Raw genomic sequence first — 23,622 nt, forward strand, 5'->3', positions numbered from 1 at the left:
ACGGCAGGTTTGGTGGGAGGCGGGGGATGATTGACGCCATATGCACCCAGGATTGGGGTGGGGGTGGGGGTAAAAGGGGTTTAATGAAATCATATATCTGTGAACATCCAGCCCATCAAGAGCCTATCGTGTCATGAGGAAAATCTTCAGGTCCCAGTGACGTGTTCCTGGCAGCTCATTTTGAGCCCCTCACAACAGACAAGCTCTTCCTGTCCTGCTTCTGGACCTGGGCCATACAGCTATGTAAGCCAAAACTGGGAGGTGCATTTAGCTGGAAATGGAAATGACCAGGCCTTTATGGAGCATGAGGTTAAGTCAGCAGTTGAGCTCTTTAGACAACTGATGAGGAGTATATCACTTCCTCGCCTACAGCCCCCTCCCACCTGAAGATTCATTTCTCACTCCTCCCAGCTTGCCATCTCTCAACCCCTCAGAAGTACTCTAACCTGGCCTCTTCTCCCTTTTGCTGGTTCCCTACATCTCCCAGCTACTGCCTCCTGTATGTTCCTGCCATTTCCCTGCTCGACTCCTATGCACGTCTCCTTCTATCCAACCCACCTGCCATTCACTCGTTTCTCAGTGGTCAAGTCAGCAACAGGCAACAGAGAGGCAGGTTGGACAGAGCTCAGAAAGGGAGTGTGGCAATGGATAGAGGGGCCATGTGGGAGGACAGCATATTTATGCAGAAAGAACGTGTTACACTAGTGCCTCTTACCTGACATCTACAAGTCCCTCAGACATTTTGTTGTCTGGAGTTCTCCACTCGGGAACTAGCCAGGTCCTGGAATCACTGTTTTGTATCGGTGCCATGGCATTGTAGAAAGCTGTCAAATGTACAGAAGCAACCACTCCTTCTCATGTGCTATAATGACTCTTCAAGGGCTTTCCTCCACCTCGCAGCACATCTTCACTAGGTACGCACTCCACCCTGTGATGAAGAGTTGCTGAATCACAACTTCGCCACCACCCCAGAGCATGCTGCTGTGATTTCACCCCAGCAGTGAGAGAAAAGAGAAAGTGGGTTAGGAAACAGGGATGTGGAGGTTCAAACCCCAAAAGAAGAGCGGGAAAGGAGTAGCAGAGAGAGTCTGTAGTGAATCCATGTGCTGCAGGCAACAGGCATAGTTAGATGTCTTCAAGTCTCCAGGGCCTGATGAAATGCATCCTAGAATACTCAAGGAGCTGACTGAGGAGGTATCTGAGCCATTAGCAATTATCTTTGAAAAGTCATGGAAGACAGGAGAGATTCCAGAGGATTGGAAAAGGACAAATATAGTTCCCATCTATAATAAGGGAAATAAGGACAATCTGGGGAATTACAGACCAGTCAGTACCTGGTATAGGGTGACCAGTTGTCCCGATTTTATAGGGACAGTCCCGATTTTGGGGTCTTTTTCTTATATAGGCTCCTATTACCCCCCTCCCCAACCCCCTATCCTGATTTTTCACACTTGCTGTCTGGTCACCCTAACCTGGAAAGATAGTGGAGCAAATAATTAAGCAATCAATTTGCAAACACCTAGAAGATAATAAGGTGATAAGTAACAGTAAGCATGGATTTGTCAAGATCAAATCATGTCAAACCAACCTACTAGCTTTCTTTGAACGGGTAACAAGCCTTGTGGATGGGGGAAGCAGTAGATGTGGTATAGCTTGATTTAAGTAAGGATTTTGAGTCTGTCTCACATGCCCTTCTCATAAACAAACTAGGGAAATACAACCTAGATGGAGCTACTATAAGGAGGGTGCATAACTGGTTGGAAACCCGTTCCCAGAGAGTAGTTATCAGTGGTTCACAATCATGCTGGAAGGGCATAACAAGTGGGGTCCCGCAGGGATCAGTTCTGGGTCCAGTTCTGTTCAATGTCTTCATCAGTGATTTAGACAATGGCATAGAGAGTACATTTATCAAGTTTGCACACAATACCAAGCTGGAAGGGGTTGCAAGTGCTTTGGAGGATAGGATTAAAATGCAGAATGATCTGGACAAACTGGAGAAATGGTGATGAATTGGATGAAATTCAATAAGGACGAATGCAAAGTACTCCACTTAGGAAGGAACAATCAGTTGCACAGATACAAAATGGGAAATGACTGCCTAGGAAGGAGTACTGCAGAAAGGGATCTGGGGGGTCATAATGGATCACAAGCTTAATATGAGTCAACAGTGTAACTCTGTTGCAAAAAAAGCAAACATCATTCTGAGATGTATTAGCAGGAGTGTTGTTAGCAAAACACAAGAAGTAATTATTCCACTCCACTCCGCCCTGATTAGCCCTCAACTGGAGTATTGTGTCCAGTTCTGGGTGTCACATTTCAGAAAAGATGTGGACAAATTGGAGAAAGTCCAGAGAAGCGCAACAAAAATGATTAAAGGTCTAGAAAACATGACTTATGAGGGAAGATTGAAAAAACTGGGTTTGTTTAGTCGGGAGAAGAGAAGACTGAGAGGGGACATGATAACAGTGTTCAAGTACATAAAAGGTTGTTATAAGGAGGAGGGGGAAAATTATTCTCCTTAACCTCTGAGGATAGGACGAGAAGCAATGGGCTTAAATTGCAGCAAGGAAGGTTTAGGTTGGACATTAGGAAAAACTTCCTAACTGTCAGAGTGGTTAAGCACTGGAATAAATTGCCTAGGGAGGTTGTGGAATCTCCATCATAGGAGATTTTAAAGAACACCTGTCAGGGATGGTCTAGATAATACTTAGTCCTGCCATGAGTGCAGGGACTGGACTAGATGACCTCTTGAGGTTCCTTCCAGTCTTACGATTCTATGAGTATATAATTCTTAGCCTAATCCCACACACACTTGGGGGAGTCATAATTAGAACCTTGATTCTTCAACTCCAAATACAAAGGCTTTGTAAAGGTTCATAAATTCAGCTTCACAATACACCTGCGTGCTACAGCAGGACAGTACGATCTCCAGTGCATGGCTCAGGAAACTGATCTATAGAGCAGTGATGTGACTTGCCCAAGATCACCAGCAGATTAGTGCAGAGCTGGGAATGGAAGCCAGGTAATTTGACTGTCGGTTTCCAGACCAGACCGAATTCTGCTCCCAATTGCACCAGTGTAAATTATGTAGTAATTCCACTGAGTACAGAGACTTTTCTTTGGATTTTTACATCCATTTAACTGAAAACAGAATTTGGCCCACTCTGCTTTAACCACTAGACCATACCCACTTTCATGTCACTGTGCTTCCTACTTCTGTGTGGTTAGTGTCCAAATTCCATCAGAGAGACTATTTGTATGGGGCCAGTTCCTCAGCTGCTGTAAATCAACTTAGCAACATTGACTGAAAGGTATTTTTAACCTTGATTGATGTACCTGACTTCTCATTAGGGCGTTTGCTCTCTCAGGCTCTCCAGTTCTTTTACAGCCCCAAGCAGTTCAGACATTTTGAATAAGCATCCAAAATTTAGGATGTTTATTTGAATCTAACCTCCCAGTTCTTTGGGGGTTCCTCTATCTCTAGTGTAGATATATTCGGTCAAATTCTGCTCTCAATTACTCACATAAAACCCATAGGTCCTAATTCTGATGTAAATCTGGAGTAACTCCATGGAAGTCAGTTGAGTTACACTGAGGTAAAACCAGCAGAAGTGAATGGAGATTGTGGCTCAATTGGGAAGTGTGAGTGTAAATGGCCCTGGATTGTTGTAGAACTATACCTTGTCTTCTCAAAAAGCTTATGGGCCACATTATGCTGTCAGTTACACACAAATGGGACAACCCATGGTGTTTAGAACCATATCTCCAAAGTGTCTCCAGTAGGGTGTGACAACAGAGTTGTACCAGTATAATGGTGATGAGATTACAAGTTTGGGTGATAAAGGTAATAGTGTTGATGTAATATACTTAGACTTCTGTAAAGTGTTTGCCTTGATACCACATGACATTTTTATTAAAAAATTAGAAACATATTAAATTAACATGGCACACATTGAATGGATTAAAAGCTGGCTAACTGATAGTTCTAAAAATGTAATTGTGAACAGGGAATCATCAAATGGGTGTTTCCAGTGGGGTCCTGAGGGATTGGTTCTTGGTGCTACACTATTTGACATATTTATTAACCCCGTGGAAGAAAATATAAACTCATCACTTATAAAGTTTGCAGATGACACAAAAATTGGGGGAGTGGTAAATAATGAAGAGGACAGGTTACTGAGACAGAGCGATCTGGATTGCTTGGTAAACTGGGCTCAAGCAAACAATATGTGTTTTAATATGGTTCAGTGTAAATGTATTCATTTAGGAAAAAGAATGTAGGCCACACGTACAGGATGGGGGAGTCTATCCTGGGAAGTGGGGACTCTGAAGAGAATTTGGAGTTCATGGTGGAAAGTCAGCTGAACATGAGTTCCCAGTATGGCACAGTGGCCAAAAGAGCTAATGTGATCCTTGGATGCAGAAACAGGAATCTCGAGTAGGAGTAGAGAGGTTATTTCACCTCTGTATTTGGCACCGGTGTAATTTGCTGCTGAAATAGTTCCCGAAACAGTTCTGGTGCTCACAATTCAAGAAGGATGTTGACAGATTGGAGGGGGTTCAGAAAAGAGCCACAAGAACGATTAAAGTATCGGAAAACATGCCTGATAGCGATAGACTCCGGGAGCTCAGTCTGTTTAGCTTAACAAAGAGAAGGTTAAGGGGTGATTTGATTGTAGACTTTAAGTATCTACATGGGGAACAAATATTTAATAATGGGCCCATCAATCTGGCAGAGAAGGGAATAACACGATCCAATGGAGGGAAGCTGAAGCTAGACAAATTCAGACTGGTAATAGGGCATAATTTTTTAACAGTGAGGGTAATTAACCATTGGAACAATGCACCAAGGGTCGTGGTGGAATCGCCATCACTGACAATTTTTAAATCAAGATTGGATGTTTTTTCTAAAAGATCTGCTCTGGGTATCATTTTGGGGCAGTTCTATGGCCTGTGTTATACAGGAGGTCAGACTAGATGGTCACAATGGTCCCTTCTGGCCTTGGCATCTATGAAATGAGAGCAGAATTTGACCCTTCTGTCCACACTCAGAAGGGGCCTAGAGAGGTGAATCCCACTGGTAGGTATCTGCTCCATGATTGCTTTTTCCATTCACACCAGCAATGTGAATAACCTGCCTGCATCCTAAGAGAAGGTGCTTTTCTTCTTTCCAGAGCCACCCTGAGGAAGCTGCGCCCAGAAGACATGTTTGAGACCTGGGTAAGCATGCAAGGGAGGGAAGCCTTTAGTCCCCTGAAATCTTTGAATGAGAAACAAATCTGCTCTGGCTCGTGAATTGCTACAGAAAAGCTCCAAGCTGTGATGATTAGACAGCAGCATTATCCCCCAAAGCCTCTGCAGCTTTACGAGCACATTGGATGATTATGCAGCTTCATCCATAGCTTCCAGTGTGTACAGTTTAATCACATGCTGAAGTGCTTTGCTGTTTGGAGATAGACTGCTGAATCGGGGCCAGAATCAGGGATAATGGTGTTGAATGCACAGTGCTGAGGAAAATCAAAACATAATAACTATAACAATTCATCTCCTAGCGTAAACTGGTCAAATGGCACTGGGTCAAGTTTTAAAGAAGCAATTTCCCAGCACCTTAAATAATTGCTTCTTGGAGCAGCTGGGTCTAGAGTACAGAAGAGGAGAAGATATTCTCAGTTCAGTGTTAAGTAACCACTCTAGCTGGTTCAAGATGTAACTCTTATTGAGCCTATAATGGTGACTACAATATACTCATATTCAACATCCTTGGGTAAGGAATCCTCTATTCACCTGTAGTGTTCACAGGGTTAATTAGATAGATCAGCCATGTAGTATTGTTTCTGGATGACTTATGGAACTTACACAGCATGAATTGTGAATGTTACAATAGATATCCAATTCGAAATTCAGGCTGGGATTGTTAGGTTACTCACATGAGTTACAGAACAAATTGTACATTGATTGTAATAGCCACAGTTTGAATGAACTGCAGTTAAAAGATTCTGAAGAAATTCACCAGCAATTTGAAATGTAAGAACATAGGCAAGAATTCCGTGTTCTGTGAACAGGGGAAAAGTGGTGACATTCATAGAATGAGTTATTTGCTACAAATGACTCAGCTCTAATAGGCATGGGTGTGACATTAAAAGCCAGTCAAGAGCTCCAATTGTGTCCAGCATTCTGATAAATTCACTTAATATTATTCATTCATGGTGTTGCCACCGATGGTGCTTTACAGACATTGAAGAAGATACGATTATTTCTCCAAAGAGCTCAGAGCCAACATTTTCAACAGTGTCTGCTTGGCTGCCCAATTTGAGACACCTTGGGCCTGATTTTCAAAAGAACTGATTGCAGAATTAGTCCTTGAGACAATAAGGAAAGAAATGATGCAACGAAACCTTGACAATTGAGTCGTTCAGTCTTTATGTCTTGTTGGACCCAGGGTTTTCAGTTATTTTTTAAATATGGTTTTGATATATTGGGTTAAATCCTGGCTCCAGTGATGTTAATGGTTATTTTGTTTTACCATTGACTTCAATGGGACCAGGATTTCACCCATAGTGATTTTGATTTAATATTAAATATGTCATAATATAGTCTTGAAAAAAGCATGGATTGTCAGTGCTGGAAAGTTTGCTAATAACCACAGCGTTAAAATACAGGGTTTTCATCCATTAAGGTAAGGAGATTTTTATACACAAGAGATCAGGGGCTAGATTCTGATCTCAGTTACCCAGGTGTAAATTCAGAATAGTCGCATCACTGGAATTACTCCAGGTTTACACAAGTGCAGCTGAGTTCAGAATCTGGCTCCATTTGTCTAAGGAGAGAGATATTTTTTTTTAGTCTGTTGTGCAATGATCTTGCTGGCAAATGTAAAGGAAAAACAAAACTGCAGGCTACACAATCTGTTTGTGGTCTGATTTCTGTAGCAAATCTGCCCTAAGTGTCCCTGTGAAAATGGGATTCCCCAAAGAAGCTAGGACAGGCCCGACACCGTCTCTTGTTTTTAAAGATAATGTTTTCCACTTAATCCTTTAGCTTGTTTTATTTTGTTGTTGTTCTTTTTAGTTTTTGATAGTGGTTTTGTCACCTCTGGGCTCAAAGGGGAAAAGAAATTAGCATTTAGATGGGAATTTTTTCTTGCATTAAAATCAATTGAAATGGAAACTGGGATCGGCAGAGGATGAAGAAACTGAGGCTTTACCGTGGGATAATTCCGAGACGACTTTCGTAGCAGGTGCACAATAAACAGCCTGGCTGATACATTGGCTTTTGCCAATGTCATTAGCCAAGCCCTACTCGCACCCCCACAGCTTTCATGGAGCAAATCACCCAAGCCCCTCACATCAGCCTCATCTAAGTCTGTCAGATCTCACAAAGACACCCATCTGAGCCCCCTCACCTCTCACTGACCCCGTCTGATCCCGTCACCTTTCACCCGCCCCGTCTGAGCCCCTTCCCCTCTGACCTGCCCCGTCTGATCCCCTCACCGCTCACCCACCCATCTGAGCCCCTTCCCCTCTCACCTGCCCCCATCTGAGCCCCCTCACCTCTCACCGACCCCGTCTGATCCCCTCACCGCTCACCCGCCCCGTCTGAGCCCCTTCCCCTCTCACCTGCCCCGTCTGAGCCCCCTCCCCTCTCACCCGCCTCATCTGATCCCCTCACTTCTCACCCACCCCGTCTGAGCCCCCTACCTTCTCACCCGCCCCGTCTGAGCCCCCTCCCCTCTCACCTGCCCCGTCTCAGCCCCCTCTCCTCTCACCCACCTCGTCTGATCCCCTCACTTCTCACCCGCCCCGTCTGAGCCCCCTCCCCTCTCCTCTCCCCTGCCCGGTCTGAGCCCCCTCCCCTCTCTCCCGCCCCGTCTGAGCCCCCTCACCTCTCACCCGCCCCGTCTGAGGCCCCTCCCCACTCACCCGCCCCGTCTGAGCCCCCTCCCCTCTCACCTGCCCCGTCTGAGCCCCCTCTCCTCTCACCCGCCTCGTCTGATCCCCTCACTTCTCACCCGCCCCGTCTGAGCCCCCTCCCCTCTCCTCTCCCCTGCCCCGTCTGAGCCCCCTCCCCTCTCTCCCGCCCCGTCTGAGCCCCCTCACCTCTCACCCGCCCCGTCTGAGGCCCCTCCCCTCTCACCAACCCTGTCTGATCCCCTCCCCTCTCACCCGCCCCGTCTGATCCCCTCACCACTCACCCGCCCCGTTTGATCCCCCCACCGCTCACCCGCCCCGCCTGAGCCCCCTCACCTCTCACCCACCCCGCCTGAGCCCCCTCCCCTCTCACCCGCCCCATCTGATCCCCTGACCGCTCACCCGCCCCGTCTGATCCCCCCACCACTCACCCACCCCGTCTGATCCCCCCACCGCTCACCCGCCCCGTCTGAGCCCCTCACCACTCACCCGCCCCATCTGAGCCCCCTCCCCTCTCACCCGCCCCGTCTGAGCCCCCTCCCCTCTCACCTGCCCCGTCTGAGCCCCTCACTTCTCACCCGCCCCGTCTGAGCCCCCTCCCCTCTCCTCTCTCCTGCCCCGTCTGAGCCCCCTCCCCTCTCACCCGCCCCGTCTGATCCCCTCACCGCTCACCCGCCCCGTTTGATCCCCCCACCGCTCACCCGCCCCATCTGAGCCCCCTCCTCTCTCATCCGCCCCGTCTGATCCACACCCCTCTCACCCGCCCCGTCTGAGCCCCCTCACCTCTCACCAACCCTGTCTGGTCCCCTCCCCTCTCACCCGCCCCATCTGATCCCCTGACCGCTCACCCGCCCCGTCTGATCCCCTCACCGCTCACCCGCCCCGTTTGATCCCCCCACCGCTCACCCGCCCCGCCTGAGCCCCCTCACCTCTCACCCACCCCGCCTGAGCCCCCTCCCCTCTCACCCGCCTCGTCTGAGCCCCCTCCCCTCTCACCCGCCCCATCTGATCCCCTGACCGCTCACCCGCCCCGTCTGATCCCCTCACCGCTCACCCACCCCGTCTGATCCCCCCACCGCTCACCCGCCCCGCCTGAGCCCCCTCACCACTCACCCACCCCGTCTGAGCCCCTCACCACTCACCCGCCCCGTCTGAGCCCCCTCCCCTCTCACCCGCCTCGTCTGAGCCCCCTCCCCTCTCACCTGCCCCACCTGAGGCCCCTCCCCTCTCACCCGCCCCGCCTGAGGCCCCTCCCCTCTCATCCGCCCCGTCTGATCCCCTCACCTGTCACCGACCCCATCTGATCCCCTCACCACTCACCCGCCCCGCCTGAGCCCCCTCACCTCTCACCTGCCCCATCTGAGGCCCCTCCCCTCTCACCCGCCCCGTCTGAGCCCCCTCCTCTCTCATCCGCCCCATCTGATCCCCACCCCTCTCACCCGCCCCGTCTGAGCCCCCTCACCTCTCACCAACCCTGTCTGATCCCCTCCCCTCTCACCCGCCCCATCTGATCCCCTGACCACTCACCCGCCCCGTCTGATCCCCTCCCCTCTCCCACGCCCCATCTGAGCCCCCTCCCTTCTCACCCGCCCCGTCTGAGCCCCCTCCCCTCTCCCACGCCCCATCTGAGCCCCCTCACCTCTCACCAGCCCCGTCTGATCCCCTCACTGCTCACCCGCCCTGTCTGATCCCCCCACCACTCACCCGCCCCGCCTGAGCCCCCTCCCCTCTCACCCGCCCTGTCTGAGCCCCCTCCCCTCTCCCCCGCCCCGTCTGATCCCCTCACTACTCACAGTGACCCCCCCTCCAAAACCTCGTGCTCTTCACCCCTTACAGAGACTCATTTGAGCCTCTTCATTGCTCCCATTATTGGAGGAGGAGGGACACCAGCTGATGCTATTGGCATCACTCACCAGCCCAGAAGGGGCATGTCTGTGGGGGGTGGGGCATGGCCATGGCCCTGCACACTGAGCACTGGCAGCAGGGAAGCATTTTGGAGAGTTCAGGCTCCAGCTAGTGTAGAAAGACCCTGTACTCAGCTGGCTCTCTACAGCACCCCATGGGGCACTAGGTCTTCTACAGGAACAATGCCTCTCCACCACTGCCAGGCCTGCAGGAGCATCCTTATCTCTCTTAGCAACTGCGTCCAAGCCTTACAAAGTGCTCTCTTCCTCCTTCTTCTCTCCCCGCTTCCAACCCTATCGCTTGGTGTGGTGGCCTCCTCCTCATCTTTCACAGCAGATCCCATCCAATACTGTGCGTTACTCCACAGCAACCCCAGCCAAACTCTTCTTTGTGGTACCCATCACCTCCACATCTCCACCCCACCTAAGCCCCACACTCTAATGTCACATCATGACTCAGTCTCAGCCGCTCTTAACAGTGCCCCTCTCTTCCTCATCCAGATACTTCTCCTCATGGCACCCCGTTTTTCCTTATCTCCAACAGCAACCTGCGCTCGAGCTGCCCCTTCCCCTCTCAATGCTCTCTCCTCCTCTCTCCTGACCAGTCAGTAACAGCTTTCTTGTCCACAGGAGGATGACCTGGATGGAATTCACATTGTGGCCTTCGCCGAAGAAGACGACCCGGGTAGGAGGCCCTTCCCCACCCCCACATAACTCCTGTCTCTCCCCACACCTAGCTGGAAATCTATTGTACCTAGGATCAGCTTTGACTTGAATTATGGTTGCCTGGTATGAGCCTCACACATAGGCCCTCTTCTCAGCCCCAAGGACTTACACCTCCTCACCCCTTCTTGCTAGTTGCTTTTCCTGCAAGACTCCTTCCTCCCAGCCCCACAGTGTGTGAGTTACATCAGCTTACACTCTGTTAAACTGACTCCACATCTTGGAGCCACCTTCTCCCCCTCCCAATCCTTTACCAATCCCAATCCCTGCACTGAGCATCCCAGGATCTGTGCTGATTCTAAAGGGAAGTCTCTCTCCCCTTCACAAGTGCAGCCACAAGGAAGCGTCGCCCAGAAGGAAGGTGTGTCTGTTGCTTTGCAGTTCAGTTACCATACCTTACCTGGCATGAGAAAGTTTCCAAAGCAAATGCAGTCTGGCAGTTGGCAAGCCTGTCAGACCAGTTCAGCAGGGCCTGCCTCCATCGAGCAGCGAGAACCCCATACACAAACTGGGGAAAGGGAGACAGGGATCTGGAGACAAGGTCCCTCACCAAAGGCTCTTACGTAAATTAAGCTGTCATGGGATAAAAGGGAAGGTCCTTTCATGGATTGAGAACTGGTTAAAGGACAGGGAACAAAGGGTAGGAATTAATGGTAAATTCTCAGAATGGAGAGGGGTAACTAGTGGTGTTCCCCAAGGGTCAGTCCTAGGACCTATCCTATTCAATTTATTCATAAATGATCTGGAGAAAGGGGTAAACAGTGAGGTGGCAAAGTTTGCAGATGATACTAAACTACTCAAGATAGTTAAGACCAAAGCAGATTGTGAAGAACTTCAAAAAGATCTCACAAAACTAAGTGATTGGGCAACAAAATGGCAAATGAAATTTAATGTGGATAAATGTAAAGTAATGCACATTGGAAAAAATAACCCCAACTATACATACAACATGATGGGGGCTAATTTAGCTACAATGAGTCAGGAAAAAGATCTTGGCGTCATCGTGGATAGTTCTCTAAAGATGTCCACGCAGTGTGCAGAGGCGGTCAAAAAAGCAAACAGGATGTTAGGAATCATTAAAAAGGGGATAGAGAATAAGACTGAGAATATATTATTGCCCTTATATAAATCCATGGTTCGCCCACATCTCGAATACTGTGTACAGATGTGGTCTCCTCACCTCAAAAAAGATATTCTAGCACTAGAAAAGGTTCAGAAAAGAGCAACTAAAATGATTAAGGGTTTAGAGAGGGTCCCATATGAGGAAAGATTAAAGAGGCTAGGACTCTTCAGTTTGGAAAAGAGAAGACTAAGGGGGGACATGATAGAGGTATATAAAATCATGAGTGATGTTGAGAAAGTGGATAAGGAAAAGTTATTTACTTATTCCCATAATACAAGAACTAGGGGTCACCAAAAGAAATTAATAGGCAGCAGGTTTAAAACAAATAAAAGGAAGTTCTTCTTCACGCAGCGCACAGTCAACTTGTGGAACTCCTTACCTGAGGAGGTTGTGAAGGCTAGGACTATAACAATGTTTAAAAGGGGACTGGATAAATTCATGGTGGCTAAGTCCATAAATGGCTATTAGCCAGGATGGGTAAGAATGGTGTCCCTAGCCTCTGTTCGTCAGAGGATGGAGATGGATGGCAGGAGAGAGATCACTTGATCATTGCCTGTTAGGTTCACTCCCCCTGGGGCACCTGGCATTGGCCACTGTCGGTAGACAGATACTGGGCTAGATGGACCTTTGGTCTGACCCAGTACGGCCTTTCTTATGTTCTTATGTTCTTATGTTCTTATGATGCTTGTGTGAACTTTTAGCTAGCCTCAGCAACTACACCAGTTAGGATTAAATTGCAAGGATTATCAATCCTCATGCTCCAGGCCTTAAATTGGTCACCAGCTCGGGTCAGGAAGAAATTTACCCCTCTCTCTGGTCAGTGTGGCACAGACAAGCGATTTGTGAGGGGCTTACATCTTCCTCAGAAGCTTTTGACTCTGGCAGCAGTTGGAGATAAAATAATATTCTGCACGAACTATTAGTTAGTTTCAGATGGCAGTTCCTAGAGTCCTACTGCACAAGCTGAGTGAGCAGAGAACAGGATTCAGGACCGTTAGTTTTTTGTCCCAATTCTGCCACTGACTTGTTGTGTGATCTTGGGTGAAGCACTTAGGATGAGATTTTCAAAAGTGCCTTAGTGATTCAGGAGCACAAGTCAATGGAATGTGTGGTCCTAAATCACTCAGGCATTAATGAAAATCCCACCCTTCATTCGCTCTGTGCCTCAGTTTCCCCATCTGTAAAATGGGGATAATGCAAATGCCCCACTTCACAGAGGGATTACGAGGCTTGATTAATATTTCATTCATTTTGATATGCTCGGAGGAAGGCTGCTAGAGAAGTGCAAAGCATTGTCATGTAGCAGCCATCATCATAAGGAACAGAGGTTAGCTAGAAACTTTTTAAATAAAAAGGAGCCTTGTACGCCCTCTTTAGCCTGGACATTGCAACAAAACAAGAAGCGTGTATCGGGGTGCTTGTTTGAGAGACTAGGAGGTTCATATATATCATTTCAGATGGCTTTGAGTTCCTGGAGACTCTGAAGCAAGTCGCCAAGGAGAACACCAACAATCCTGACCTAAGCATTGTGTGGATCGATCCTGATGACTTTCCTCTGGTGAGTGGCGGAGGATCATTTCCCTCCTTTCCTGTTGGTGTGTGTGTGTGTTTGTGTGCACTCATCCTACCAGAGCACACACAGAATGTATAGGAAGAGAAGAGAAGATGTGGGAGAAGTTGAGACATAACATGGCAAACTGGGAACTAACCAGCCAGGATACACCACCCAGTCAAATCTGCATGACAGTGCTGGAGAAGAAACTGATCTGGTGTTTCTACCATTAGATGGATGCTTTTGGGACAGGCCACTGGTTAGCTCTTTACACTGCTACACAAGACAGCCCATCTCTGATTTCCAGGACCAGACTGATCACTGGATGGCTTGTTCTTCAATAGCCAGCTGGCTGTGTTAATATGAAGTGGTTGTTTAAACACCTTTGTCTTAGCTTCCTTTTTTCCCCCCCCCATTGCTGCAGCTCATCACCTATTGGGAGAAGATCTTCAAGATTGACCTATTCAAGCCACAGATCGGGGTGGTAAATGTCACAGATGTGAGTATGACAAACACAGCAAATCCAGTAAGAATCTGAGATGCTAAGAAGGACAAGACTTAGGGCAAAATCCTGGCCCCAGTGAAGTCAATAGAAGTTTTGCCGTTGACGTCAGTGGGACCAGAATTTCACCCCTGGTGAGCAGAGCAAATGTTAAGCCACAAAATTTACCTTTAGATCTGGATTTCCAACACTTCAAAGTGCAGGAATGTTCAGATCCAGTTTCAGTTTGGGCCCAGTTCTACTACTGAGTCAATGGTAGGCTACCTCTGGCCAATGCGCAATTGTTCCCTACAGACTGTTCCCCAGTGCTTTATCCAACTTAATTTTAAATGACTCGTACAATGAGGTTTTCATCACTTCCCCTGGGGTCTTTCCTAGTCAGTCACTCACAGTAGGGTCTTATTTGCATGGAATTCTATAGGTCTCAGCAGAAAAACAGAGCAGCAAAAGATAGCTTAGGGACTGAAAGAAGGAAGAGGGTAGCTGCATGGTAAAACCAAAAGGGCACAGTTTGACTGTGTGAGGAAAGACGGTCACTAACAGACAACAGTGAGCAGCTGCACAGATTAAAAATACAGTAAGAAACCCGAAGGATGCAATATAAATTGACAATGGTGGGAACTTCATGGAAAGAATATTGAATATCAGGGCTTCCTCTAGGCTTCCAGCCCACTGTGAGACCATTGTGTTCAGTGGCACTATGGAGAATTTGATCACAGGCGTAGCATAGTGTCAGTGGATGTATCAGTCTTCACAACCGTGAAGCAGATGAGGGTGAACTCATGTATTTAGACCACAGCACTGGGTTTAATGTACAGGGAGCAGAACTAGTCCATAAGCAGGTGCTGTTCTTACATAGGCACCTGGCTGACAATAACCACACTAGCATATTCTCTCTGAGTTCTTTTAATGGAATTTAATTACGCCTCACTTTCCCCCAGGCCTTATGCAAACTGTGAGTGTAGCCGTTCCTCCCCAACTGCACACCCCTGTAGTCTAAAACCAAAGGCCCTTTTCTAGCCACAACACCGCTCGATCACAAAACCAGTGAGGGCTCCTGCACGGCTCGAGCTGCAATGGGGCAGAGGAGGAAGAAAGGCTTAATTCTTCTCGCTGCCTAGGGTAGGGGAAGCCCTTGTCATACCTGTTCAACAGGTATATCCAATACATTCCACCATGCAGCCATCCCAGCGCAGAAGAGTCACAGCCCTGGCTTCACCCTGCCCAGAAACACAGCCTGGGCCTCTAGTACTGCCAGCAGCACTGACCAGCCATCCCCGCTTCATGTTCCCTAGTGACGAGAGCCACAGTGAGCCTAGCCCTGGGGAGGGTGCACTAGACCAGAGGAGTGAGGGAGGTTCCCTGAGTCCCTCCCCACCCATGCACACGATCTGGGGAGTATAATTCAACTCTTACTCTGTTTCACGTGCATGCACAGTAAAACAAAAGCTAAGCAGCCCCGTCCTATTGCACTTCACAAACATATGGAATTTTCCACCCAGGTTGGCAACTGTTTCTAAGTCATGCCATTGTGTTACCATGGAGAGTGCAAATCAACTCAAAACATACCCATGTAACCAGTGCAGTTGCTGAGAGGTGCTGAGTCCTAACTCGCATTGGAGTCCAGGGTGCCCAGCACATCCCAGGATCAGGCTCTGGGTGACTCAGACTTTGCCATTGTGCTACCTGCCTGGGTTTTATGAGCAGTAAATCTTGCCATTAAAAAGCTATTATTTCCACTGTGTTGTACCAGGCTTGTGTGGGACTAATGTCGGGTTGCAAACTCCCTGTGTATGTACTGACAGTCAGGTGAGGGACCCAGTCCTGCTTCCAAGCAACAACTAACCATAAGGAACAGTCAGGAAAATAAAATGCACGTAACATGCCAAATGGCAAGACAATGGAGGGGAAAAAAAACATTTTTCCTCATTCTGACAGAAACGTCGAGATTATCTGAGAACTTCTAAGACATACTCCAGATTTACAGGCTTCTTCTTTTCATGGCTGGATGCTGTGAAATGTAACCTTTTATAACCATAAAAAGGAGCTGTCTGGAAACGCAGCAGCTTGGGAATCAGAATTCCCTCAACTATGTAAATACTCATAACATGGAGTCTGGGTTTAACGACCCTTTTTGTGTTTGAAATTTTGTTAATAAAAAATCTGAATGTTAATTTGACCTCAGAGGAGAGTCAAGAGGGACTTCAATGGGCTATGACAATTTATGCCAGCTAAGGATCCAACCCTTGGGGTCTGTTCCTGGCTCTGCCACCTACTTCCTCTGTGACCTTGAGCAAATCAGTTCACCCTTCAGTTTCCTCTTCTCTACAGCAGGGATAATGAAACCCATGTGTATCGGAGGGATACTACAAGATTTCATTTGCTCCTATTTGACAAGTGCTGTGAGATCTGTGGATGGATGGTGCTGTAGAAGGGCAAACCAGTAGTATTATTAAGTAACTCCAGGCCTGCTCCTGCTCTTACTGGAGTCAGTGGAAAAGTTGGAAATGTAGAAAAACAGCAAAGTTTGGGTCAGAAGTTATCAAGCAGCTACACACTTTACCAGATGTAGCTGATTTACTATTATGATTATTTATATTGTTACCCCTTCTGACCCAAGTGGCTAATCAAAGTTTGAGGACCTGTGTGTGTTCCACATGGAAGTAGAAATTGGTGATGGGGGCTGATGTTTTCTTTGGCACAGCCTTGTTTATTTACAAAGAATGGACAAAGTCCTGTTTCTCTGAACACAGGAGGAATCACATAGCAGTAGACGGTTTCTTTGTTTGCTGTCCCAAGCCTGCCTTTCCAGCCAGAACTCTGTGTCCAAAAAGCTTTTCTCTTAGATTTGTTTCAGGGCCACATTACTGTGCTTTCAGACAGTGTCTGCTTGACTTTCTCACTTTACTTCTGGCTTGCTTCTGTCTCTCTCTTCTGTTGTCTCTCGGCTTGTGTTCATTTTGTACCACTTACCCACCCACCCGCAAAGAGGCCTGGCCTACACTAGGGATTTATATTGCTATAGCTACATTTCTTGGGGGTGTGAAAAATCCACATGCCTGAAAGACGCAGCTATACAGACCTAACCCCCAGTGTAGACAGTGCTAGGTCAACAGAATACGTTTTCTGTCAGGGAGGTGGGTTACCCACGCCGACAGGGGAATCCCTCCTGTCAGCATAGGTTGTGTCTACACTGAAACGCTGCAGCAGCGCTGCTGAAGCATTTTAAGTGTAGACTAGCTCACACACATGCACAAACAATCCCTTATGGAGCTCTCCACCCACAAAATCCAAATCACTGAGTGGGCTCGCATACCCCTTTGTCTTAGATGGGGCTGTTTATCTGTCTCTGAGCTACCTTAAATGAGGGGTGGAGGTCACAACAGTTTAGATGAGGTTTAAGCCAAGCCATTTAACAATATTAAAGCAGTGGGTAGAGGCCCTGATCAGAAACTGGGGCCATGTTTTGCTAGGCCCTGTACGTACACATATTAAGGGACGGACCCTGCCCTGCAGAGTTTACAGACTAAGGGCTTGTCTACTCTTAGAGCACCACAGTGGCCCAGCTGTGCCGCTGCAGCTTTGCCGCTGTAGCGCTTCAGCATAGACAAGCGTGGGTAGATTTTTCACACTCCTGACTGATGTAGTTAAACCGACCTAATTTTCTACTGTGGACCAGGTCTAAATAAACAAGACGGGGAAGAAAGGAAACCAGAAGCATGGAGAGATTAAATGTCTTACATAAGATTGCCCACTAGGTCACGTAGGAATAGAACCCAATGCCCTGGATCCAGCGCCCTGGATACTAGACCCAGATGTGTCCTGTTAATGAATTTGCAGCAGTTGTTTGCCTTTTAAGTAATTTTAAAGTTATATTAAATAGACACCAATGGAAATTTATGAGAGTAGACCTGTTGCTAGCAAGAACATGACATGTAATGAGATATTGTCCATGAATGTCGGTTACCCATTGGAACATATTTACTATCCAGAGGTTATCTAGACATAGGCACTGAGTCCATGGGTGCTCCAGGGCTGGAGCACCCACGGGGAAAAATTAGTGGGTGCTCTGCACCCACTGGCAGCCAAGCTCCCCTCACCCCCCGCCCCACCTCCTCCTCCCCTCCTGAGCGCGCCGTGTCCCCACTCCTCTGCCTACCTCCCAGTGCTTCCTGCCCGGCCACCGCCAAATAGCTGGGAGGGAGGGGGGAGGAGCAGGAATGTGGCACACTCAGGAGAAGAGGCAGGGCCGGGGATTTGGGGAAGGGGTTGGAATAAGGGCAGGGAGGGGGCGGAGTTGGGTCGGGGACTTTGGGGAGGGGTTGGAATGGGGGCAGGGAAGGGGTGTGAAGTATGTTTTCCATATATCTAGAAGGAAGGTTTAAGGAAGGTGCATTTTGGTGCGGTATAAGAAAAGAAAAATGTTGGGCCTGATTCAGCACTGCAATGCTCCAGTTTGACAGTGATGTAAATCCACTGAGATGCACTGAAATAAAATGGAGTAACACAGTGGTGAATCAGTCCCAGTGAATACAAAGAAACATTTCCATTGACTTCAGAGGGAGTAGCCTCTCTGTTCCCATCACTTCTCTAGAAATCCGCCAATAAAAATACCATTCTGTTCCAGGTTCCCACTGCCTATTCTCACTGTGGCGGTGTATAAGTCCTGCCACTGTGCATTGCAATATACTGCAGCTATATTTTCCACACAAGCGATGAGTCTGATTCAGTTGTCTTTACTCACAGGAGTAGCCCTCATTCACCCAAACAGTGCCATTGAATTCAATGGGACTACTCGCAGGGCATCAGGATCAAGCTCTGTATCTCTTTTGATAGCTTCCTGATTGATAAAGGAAATACTTGGGGATCTAAGCCCTCCCTAGAGGCGGAAATGTGACCAGATATTTTATCAAAACATACATCAGGACCCCAAGCAAATTAGGTCCCTCAGGCAAGGAAAGACTTTGCTTTGGAGATTTCATTGCTCCAGGGCCTTTCAAAGCATGAACGAACAGTGTCATTATCCCCGCTTTACAGCTAGGGAAACTCCATGGTCATGCAAGGAATCTGTGGCTAAACAGGGAATAGAGCCCAGGTCACCTGAGTCCCCTTCCACTAGACCATGCCTCCTCTCACTACTCCACAACTTTATTTTGTACAGTGTCTTTCATACCGCCAGAAATCCACAGTGGTTTGCAGCTTTAAATGATATGAACAGAGAGAAGAGTTTAAGACATACAGACCAGGGGGATGGGCAGTATTTTCTGCAGATTTGGAATGAACTGTGGAGTCAGTGAGGCAAAGAGGTGTTATGGGAAAAGGCTCTTCCAGATGGCAGGAGCTGCTGTAACCCCAAGAGTCAGGGCCGGCTCTGGCTTTTTTGCCACCCCAGGCAAAAAAGCCTCCCCCCGCCCCCCGGCGGGGAGCGCAGCAGAGGAGGGCGGCGAGCCTGGCCGGGGCCCCGCTCTCCCCGACCGGCCGGAGCACCGGGGGGAGGGCAGCGAGCCCGCCGCGGCCCCGCTCTCCCCGACCGGCCGGAGTGCCGCGAGGAGGGCGGAGAGCCCGGCCGGGGCCCCGCTCTTCCCGGCCGGCCGGAGCGCCGGGGGAGGGCGGCCCCGCTCTCCCCGGCTGGCCGGAGCGCTGGGGGAGGGTGGCGAGCCCGCTGCGGCTCCGCTCTCCCCGGCGGCCAGAGCGCCGCGGGGAGGGCGGCGAGCCCAGTCGCGGCCCCGCTCTCGGGCCTGAGCGCCGCCCCCCTCCAGGTGCCACCCCAAGCACATGCTTGGTAGGCTGGTGCCTGGAGCCGGCTCTGCCAAGAGTGTCCCTCCAGACTGTGTGATAGGCCGGAGAGAGTGCTGGCAGGAAAAGAGTGGAAGGATCAGGGAGATGAGTAGAGATGACGAGGTCTGGAAAATCCAGTGGAACAAATCCATGGAGATAGTTGGAGACAAGGAGGGGAATATGAAACTAATTTGTGAAATGGGCTAAAACCAGTGGAGCTACGTCCCTATGGACTATTGGCTAATATAATTAGCTAGCTGGTCCAATAATGAGAAAAATGTGATCAAAATGCATGCTATTACCTGCCCAGTTCCTAACCATCAGTTTAAGAACATGATCAGTTCCATGCAGTACATCTATTATAATCTTTGGCCATGTCTCCACTACAGGGACTATACCATCATAACCCAGTAGTATAGGCACAGCCTACAACGATGGAAGGGGTCTTTCTGTTAGTGTAGGATCACCACCATCCCAAGCAACAGTAGCTAGGTCTTCTGTCACCCTTGCTGGATCTACACCAGGGGCCAGGCTACGGCGGGTGGATTTGTCACAACCTTGAGTGATGTAGCTATGCCGACCTAAATTTTAAGTGTTGCCCAGGCCTTAGTAAAGCAGCACTGAGTCCCCCTGTTAGAAAGGGGGGGCTAATCCTGCCAGCCCCTGCTTGACATATGAGCTAATCCCACCGCACCTAGTTAGAGAAATAAGCTAATCCTACCCCCTCCTTGGAGAGGTGAAGTAATCCTACCACCAGCCAGCCCCTGGTAGGGAGGTGCTCTGATTTCTTGCTGTGTTATCTGTTCCTTCAGGCAGACAGTATTTGGATGGAAATCAAGGATGATGATGACCTGCCCACAGCTGAGGAGCTGGAAGACTGGATAGAGGATGTGCTCTCTGGGAAGATAAATACGGAAGATGATGACGATGATGACAATGATGATGACGACGATGATGATGATGATGATGACGATGACGACGACGACGACGACGACGATGACGATTAGATTTGACTCTGTACAGTTTGTCTTCCGGACAGTGAGCCGTTTTCACTTGGGGCAGGTTGCTTTGCCTCCTAAATGGCTGTCCCGCCTACTCGGCCTTATGAAGACTGTTTCCAATGGTCACAGAATACCCGTCTCCTCCTCCTTTCCCATCCCTCCTGCTCCCAACACCAAAAAAACTCCTTGGCCTGGTTTCCAGAGGTTCTGCACACCCACAGCTCTCAGTGAAATCAACAACAGCTGCAGATGCTCAGCACTGCTGAAAATCAGGCCTCACCAGTACGGACAACAGAAATCTGCAGGGAATTTCCCCTGACGTTTCTGTGAGTTACTCCTGGGTAAATGGTAGGGGGCCTTTCTCCATGTCACCAAAGGGCGTGGGGAGCTAATTTCTATTTCCATGCTAATCGGCCTCTTATATTTTAAGACCTAATCTCATTGTAAGACACCAGGAAGGTCACTGAAAAATACTGCCCATCGCATTAAACAAAACATCCTTCACAGCTGCTCAGCTAAACAGCACAGCAAAGACCACAATATCCCACAAACTCTGCTTTGGGTGTCTGGTACTACTTCACTGATGACATCATAAATGCCGTGGTGTTTTTTTTTTAAAGGATGGTAGTTAAAATCTCAATTATCCATATAATGAAAGAATATTCCCTTCGTGCAGAGCTGTGCAAAACAATTGCACCCAAACCCATGAAACCTGCCTGGATTGGTGTGTCACTGCAGGCTCCAAACTCAGGCAAGGTTGGTGAAAGAGTAGAAATACGGATGGGTCAGAACATCAGGTCTGAAAGATCCTGAGGAGTTCAGATCAAGGTCTGAATCCAAACTCTGAGGTACAGAACCAATGGACTAAAATGAAACATTGATTCCTGACCCCAGAGCTTTGAGATAATCCAGATCTGAACTCTGCCACTCTGATCCATCTGTATGATGGGTGGAACCAGAGCACCATATACGAACCACCTGAATTTTGGGGAAGTTTGCATCCACATCTGAATCTGGATCTAAACTCTCTGTCTTAGGCCTATCTCTTCTTTTAAGGGTTCCTTAGCTGATTTGTCGTTGTGCACTGAGATCACATGAAATACACAACTTGAAATTACATACGGGGCACACCCCGCCATACGTGGAAATCAAAAGAAACGTTCATAGTAATCCACCCAAAAGCCCTCCCATTCTGCATGACTGTACAACCCTAAAGTTCTCTGAACCTTATTCCTGCATCGCATCTTTTCCAGTGAACAAATTGCCAGGCGGGGACAGATCTGTTCAGCTTCACTAGACAAGCTCATTGGATGAATAATTTTGGTGTGGTAACCATCAGTGAAAGGATCAAATTGTCTGGCTTTTAAGTAGTTGTGGGACTGGATTTGAAAGTTATATTCCACATAAATTGTTCACACATCCCTTAGTACTAAGGGTGCAGCCTCTTTTGGCTGCAGACTCTAAAGGACATCACAGCATTCATCTGCAGTCAAAGGGTCACTCACCATAGGGGTCAGAAACTTGATCTTGCAGACTGCAGGGCCATCCATGAGAAATCCATACATAAACCAACTTGACATCTTTAGGGCTCATGGATTTCCCTCACCTGCAGATTTCAATTGTCCTGCTTTATTAGGTTTTAGTGCAACAGAAGGACGATCTGAGGACATTCTTACCCGTAGGAATTAATCCTCAAATTGTCTTGCCTCATTAGCTTAGTTAGGGTCTGTTTCTTCTCTCTTACTAGAGATACACAGCCTTCTGATCTTGTTTACACTGGGGCAAGTCAGAAGTAACTATTGAAGTCAATGGACTTAACACCGATGTAAAGCTGGTGGAGGTGAGATGAGAATCAGGACTCATTGGGTCACTGTATTAATGTGAATTAGCCCAACAAGAGCTAAGGTTTACACTCCAGAAACTGCCTCTGTCTAAGTGAACTGCAAAGCAAAATTTTATAGTGCTATCTATATCTACATATAGCTATAAACCTGCCCTTTCCTGCTTCTGTCCCAAAGGTTTAAAATATGTGCGTTGTGGGGGTGGGGATTTTCTATGTATTTACATTTGGAACATCAAGCGCTCACTTCCCTTTCTGTTCTAGAAGACTTAGTGAGATCTTTGGAGGATTTGAAGGATCATGTCACTCTAGGCTGTGCTGTGAGCTGTCTCCTGCTTTCTTACTGCTTCCTGGAAAGGGGGTGCTAAGTCTTAACCCTTCTCCCATTGGTTGAGGTGAGGGGGAGTCACAGCTCTGTCTACAACCACCAGTGATAACCTTATGGTTCAGGCTCTCCAGAGTTCTGCCTAAGATCCTCTAGGGTGACCAGATGTCCCGATTTTATAGGGACAGTCCCAATTTTCTTATATAGGCTCCTATTACCCTCCCACCCCAGTCCTGATTTTTCACACTTGCTGTCTGGTCACCCTAAGATCCTCCAGCACAGAGAGGGATGTGAGGACCTGGGACGCCTCGTGTAAATAGCAAGCAGGATTTTTATTTAAGTGTGAGGCCATCTTTATGCATTGTAAAGTGCAGGAAAGGGTAAAGCCAACATTTTTCAGTCTCTCTTCTCAGTTCACCACTAAGGGACAGATCCCGCTTGCATCCTCATGTGGGAAGACTACCGGCTTTGCCTTCACCTTGGGGCTACACACATGAGTAAGGCAAGCAGGGTTTCACCCTTCCTGGCTAATCAGAAGGGTTTGCAGATTACAAGGGAATGAAGACCCCATGCATTTTTGTCCTCACCATTCACAACACTAGCTGCAACCCCCATTATAATCCCTGTTATAAAACACATTTTAGTTATTTATACGATTTCCTGATCTGCTTCTCTCTCTTTGAAATTATGACCCGTTCTCAGGAGCTGTTTGGGTGACATCAGCTACGCTGAGCAGTTCTTCGATTGACCTGAACTGGCTCATGGAAGGGTAATTCCAACATGAGTAGACACTGAAACAGACACAGATTTGTAATCTGAAAGTATAATTAATTTATGTGAACATGAAGAAAAACAAATTAGTTATTTTATCCTTTCCTGGTCATTATCACTAATGGGACATCCCAAATGCTCACTAGCTTTCTGCATGCCTCTTTTCAGTGTCTTTTCGGCTCTAAGGACTTGGCTA

General features: G+C 48.1%; 1 protein-coding gene across 1 annotated transcript in view; it reads left to right on the top strand.

Annotated features, from left to right (window-relative positions):
* The window catches only part of CASQ2 (calsequestrin 2), a 57,576-nt gene extending 37,080 nt beyond the window's left edge, over window positions 1–20,496 (top strand). The window contains exons 7-11 of the mRNA XM_065417496.1: window positions 5,175–5,220; window positions 10,442–10,496; window positions 13,115–13,215; window positions 13,634–13,708; window positions 20,302–20,496. Coding sequence (XP_065273568.1) covers window positions 5,175–5,220; window positions 10,442–10,496; window positions 13,115–13,215; window positions 13,634–13,708; window positions 20,302–20,496 — 472 coding nt within the window. The remainder of the gene's footprint in view (window positions 1–5,174; window positions 5,221–10,441; window positions 10,497–13,114; window positions 13,216–13,633; window positions 13,709–20,301) is intronic.
* The last annotated feature ends 3,126 nt before the right edge of the window (window positions 20,497–23,622 follow it).

The sequence above is a fragment of the Emys orbicularis genome, chromosome 1 (assembly GCF_028017835.1).
Source record: "Emys orbicularis isolate rEmyOrb1 chromosome 1, rEmyOrb1.hap1, whole genome shotgun sequence".
NCBI lineage: Eukaryota > Metazoa > Chordata > Testudines > Emydidae > Emys > Emys orbicularis.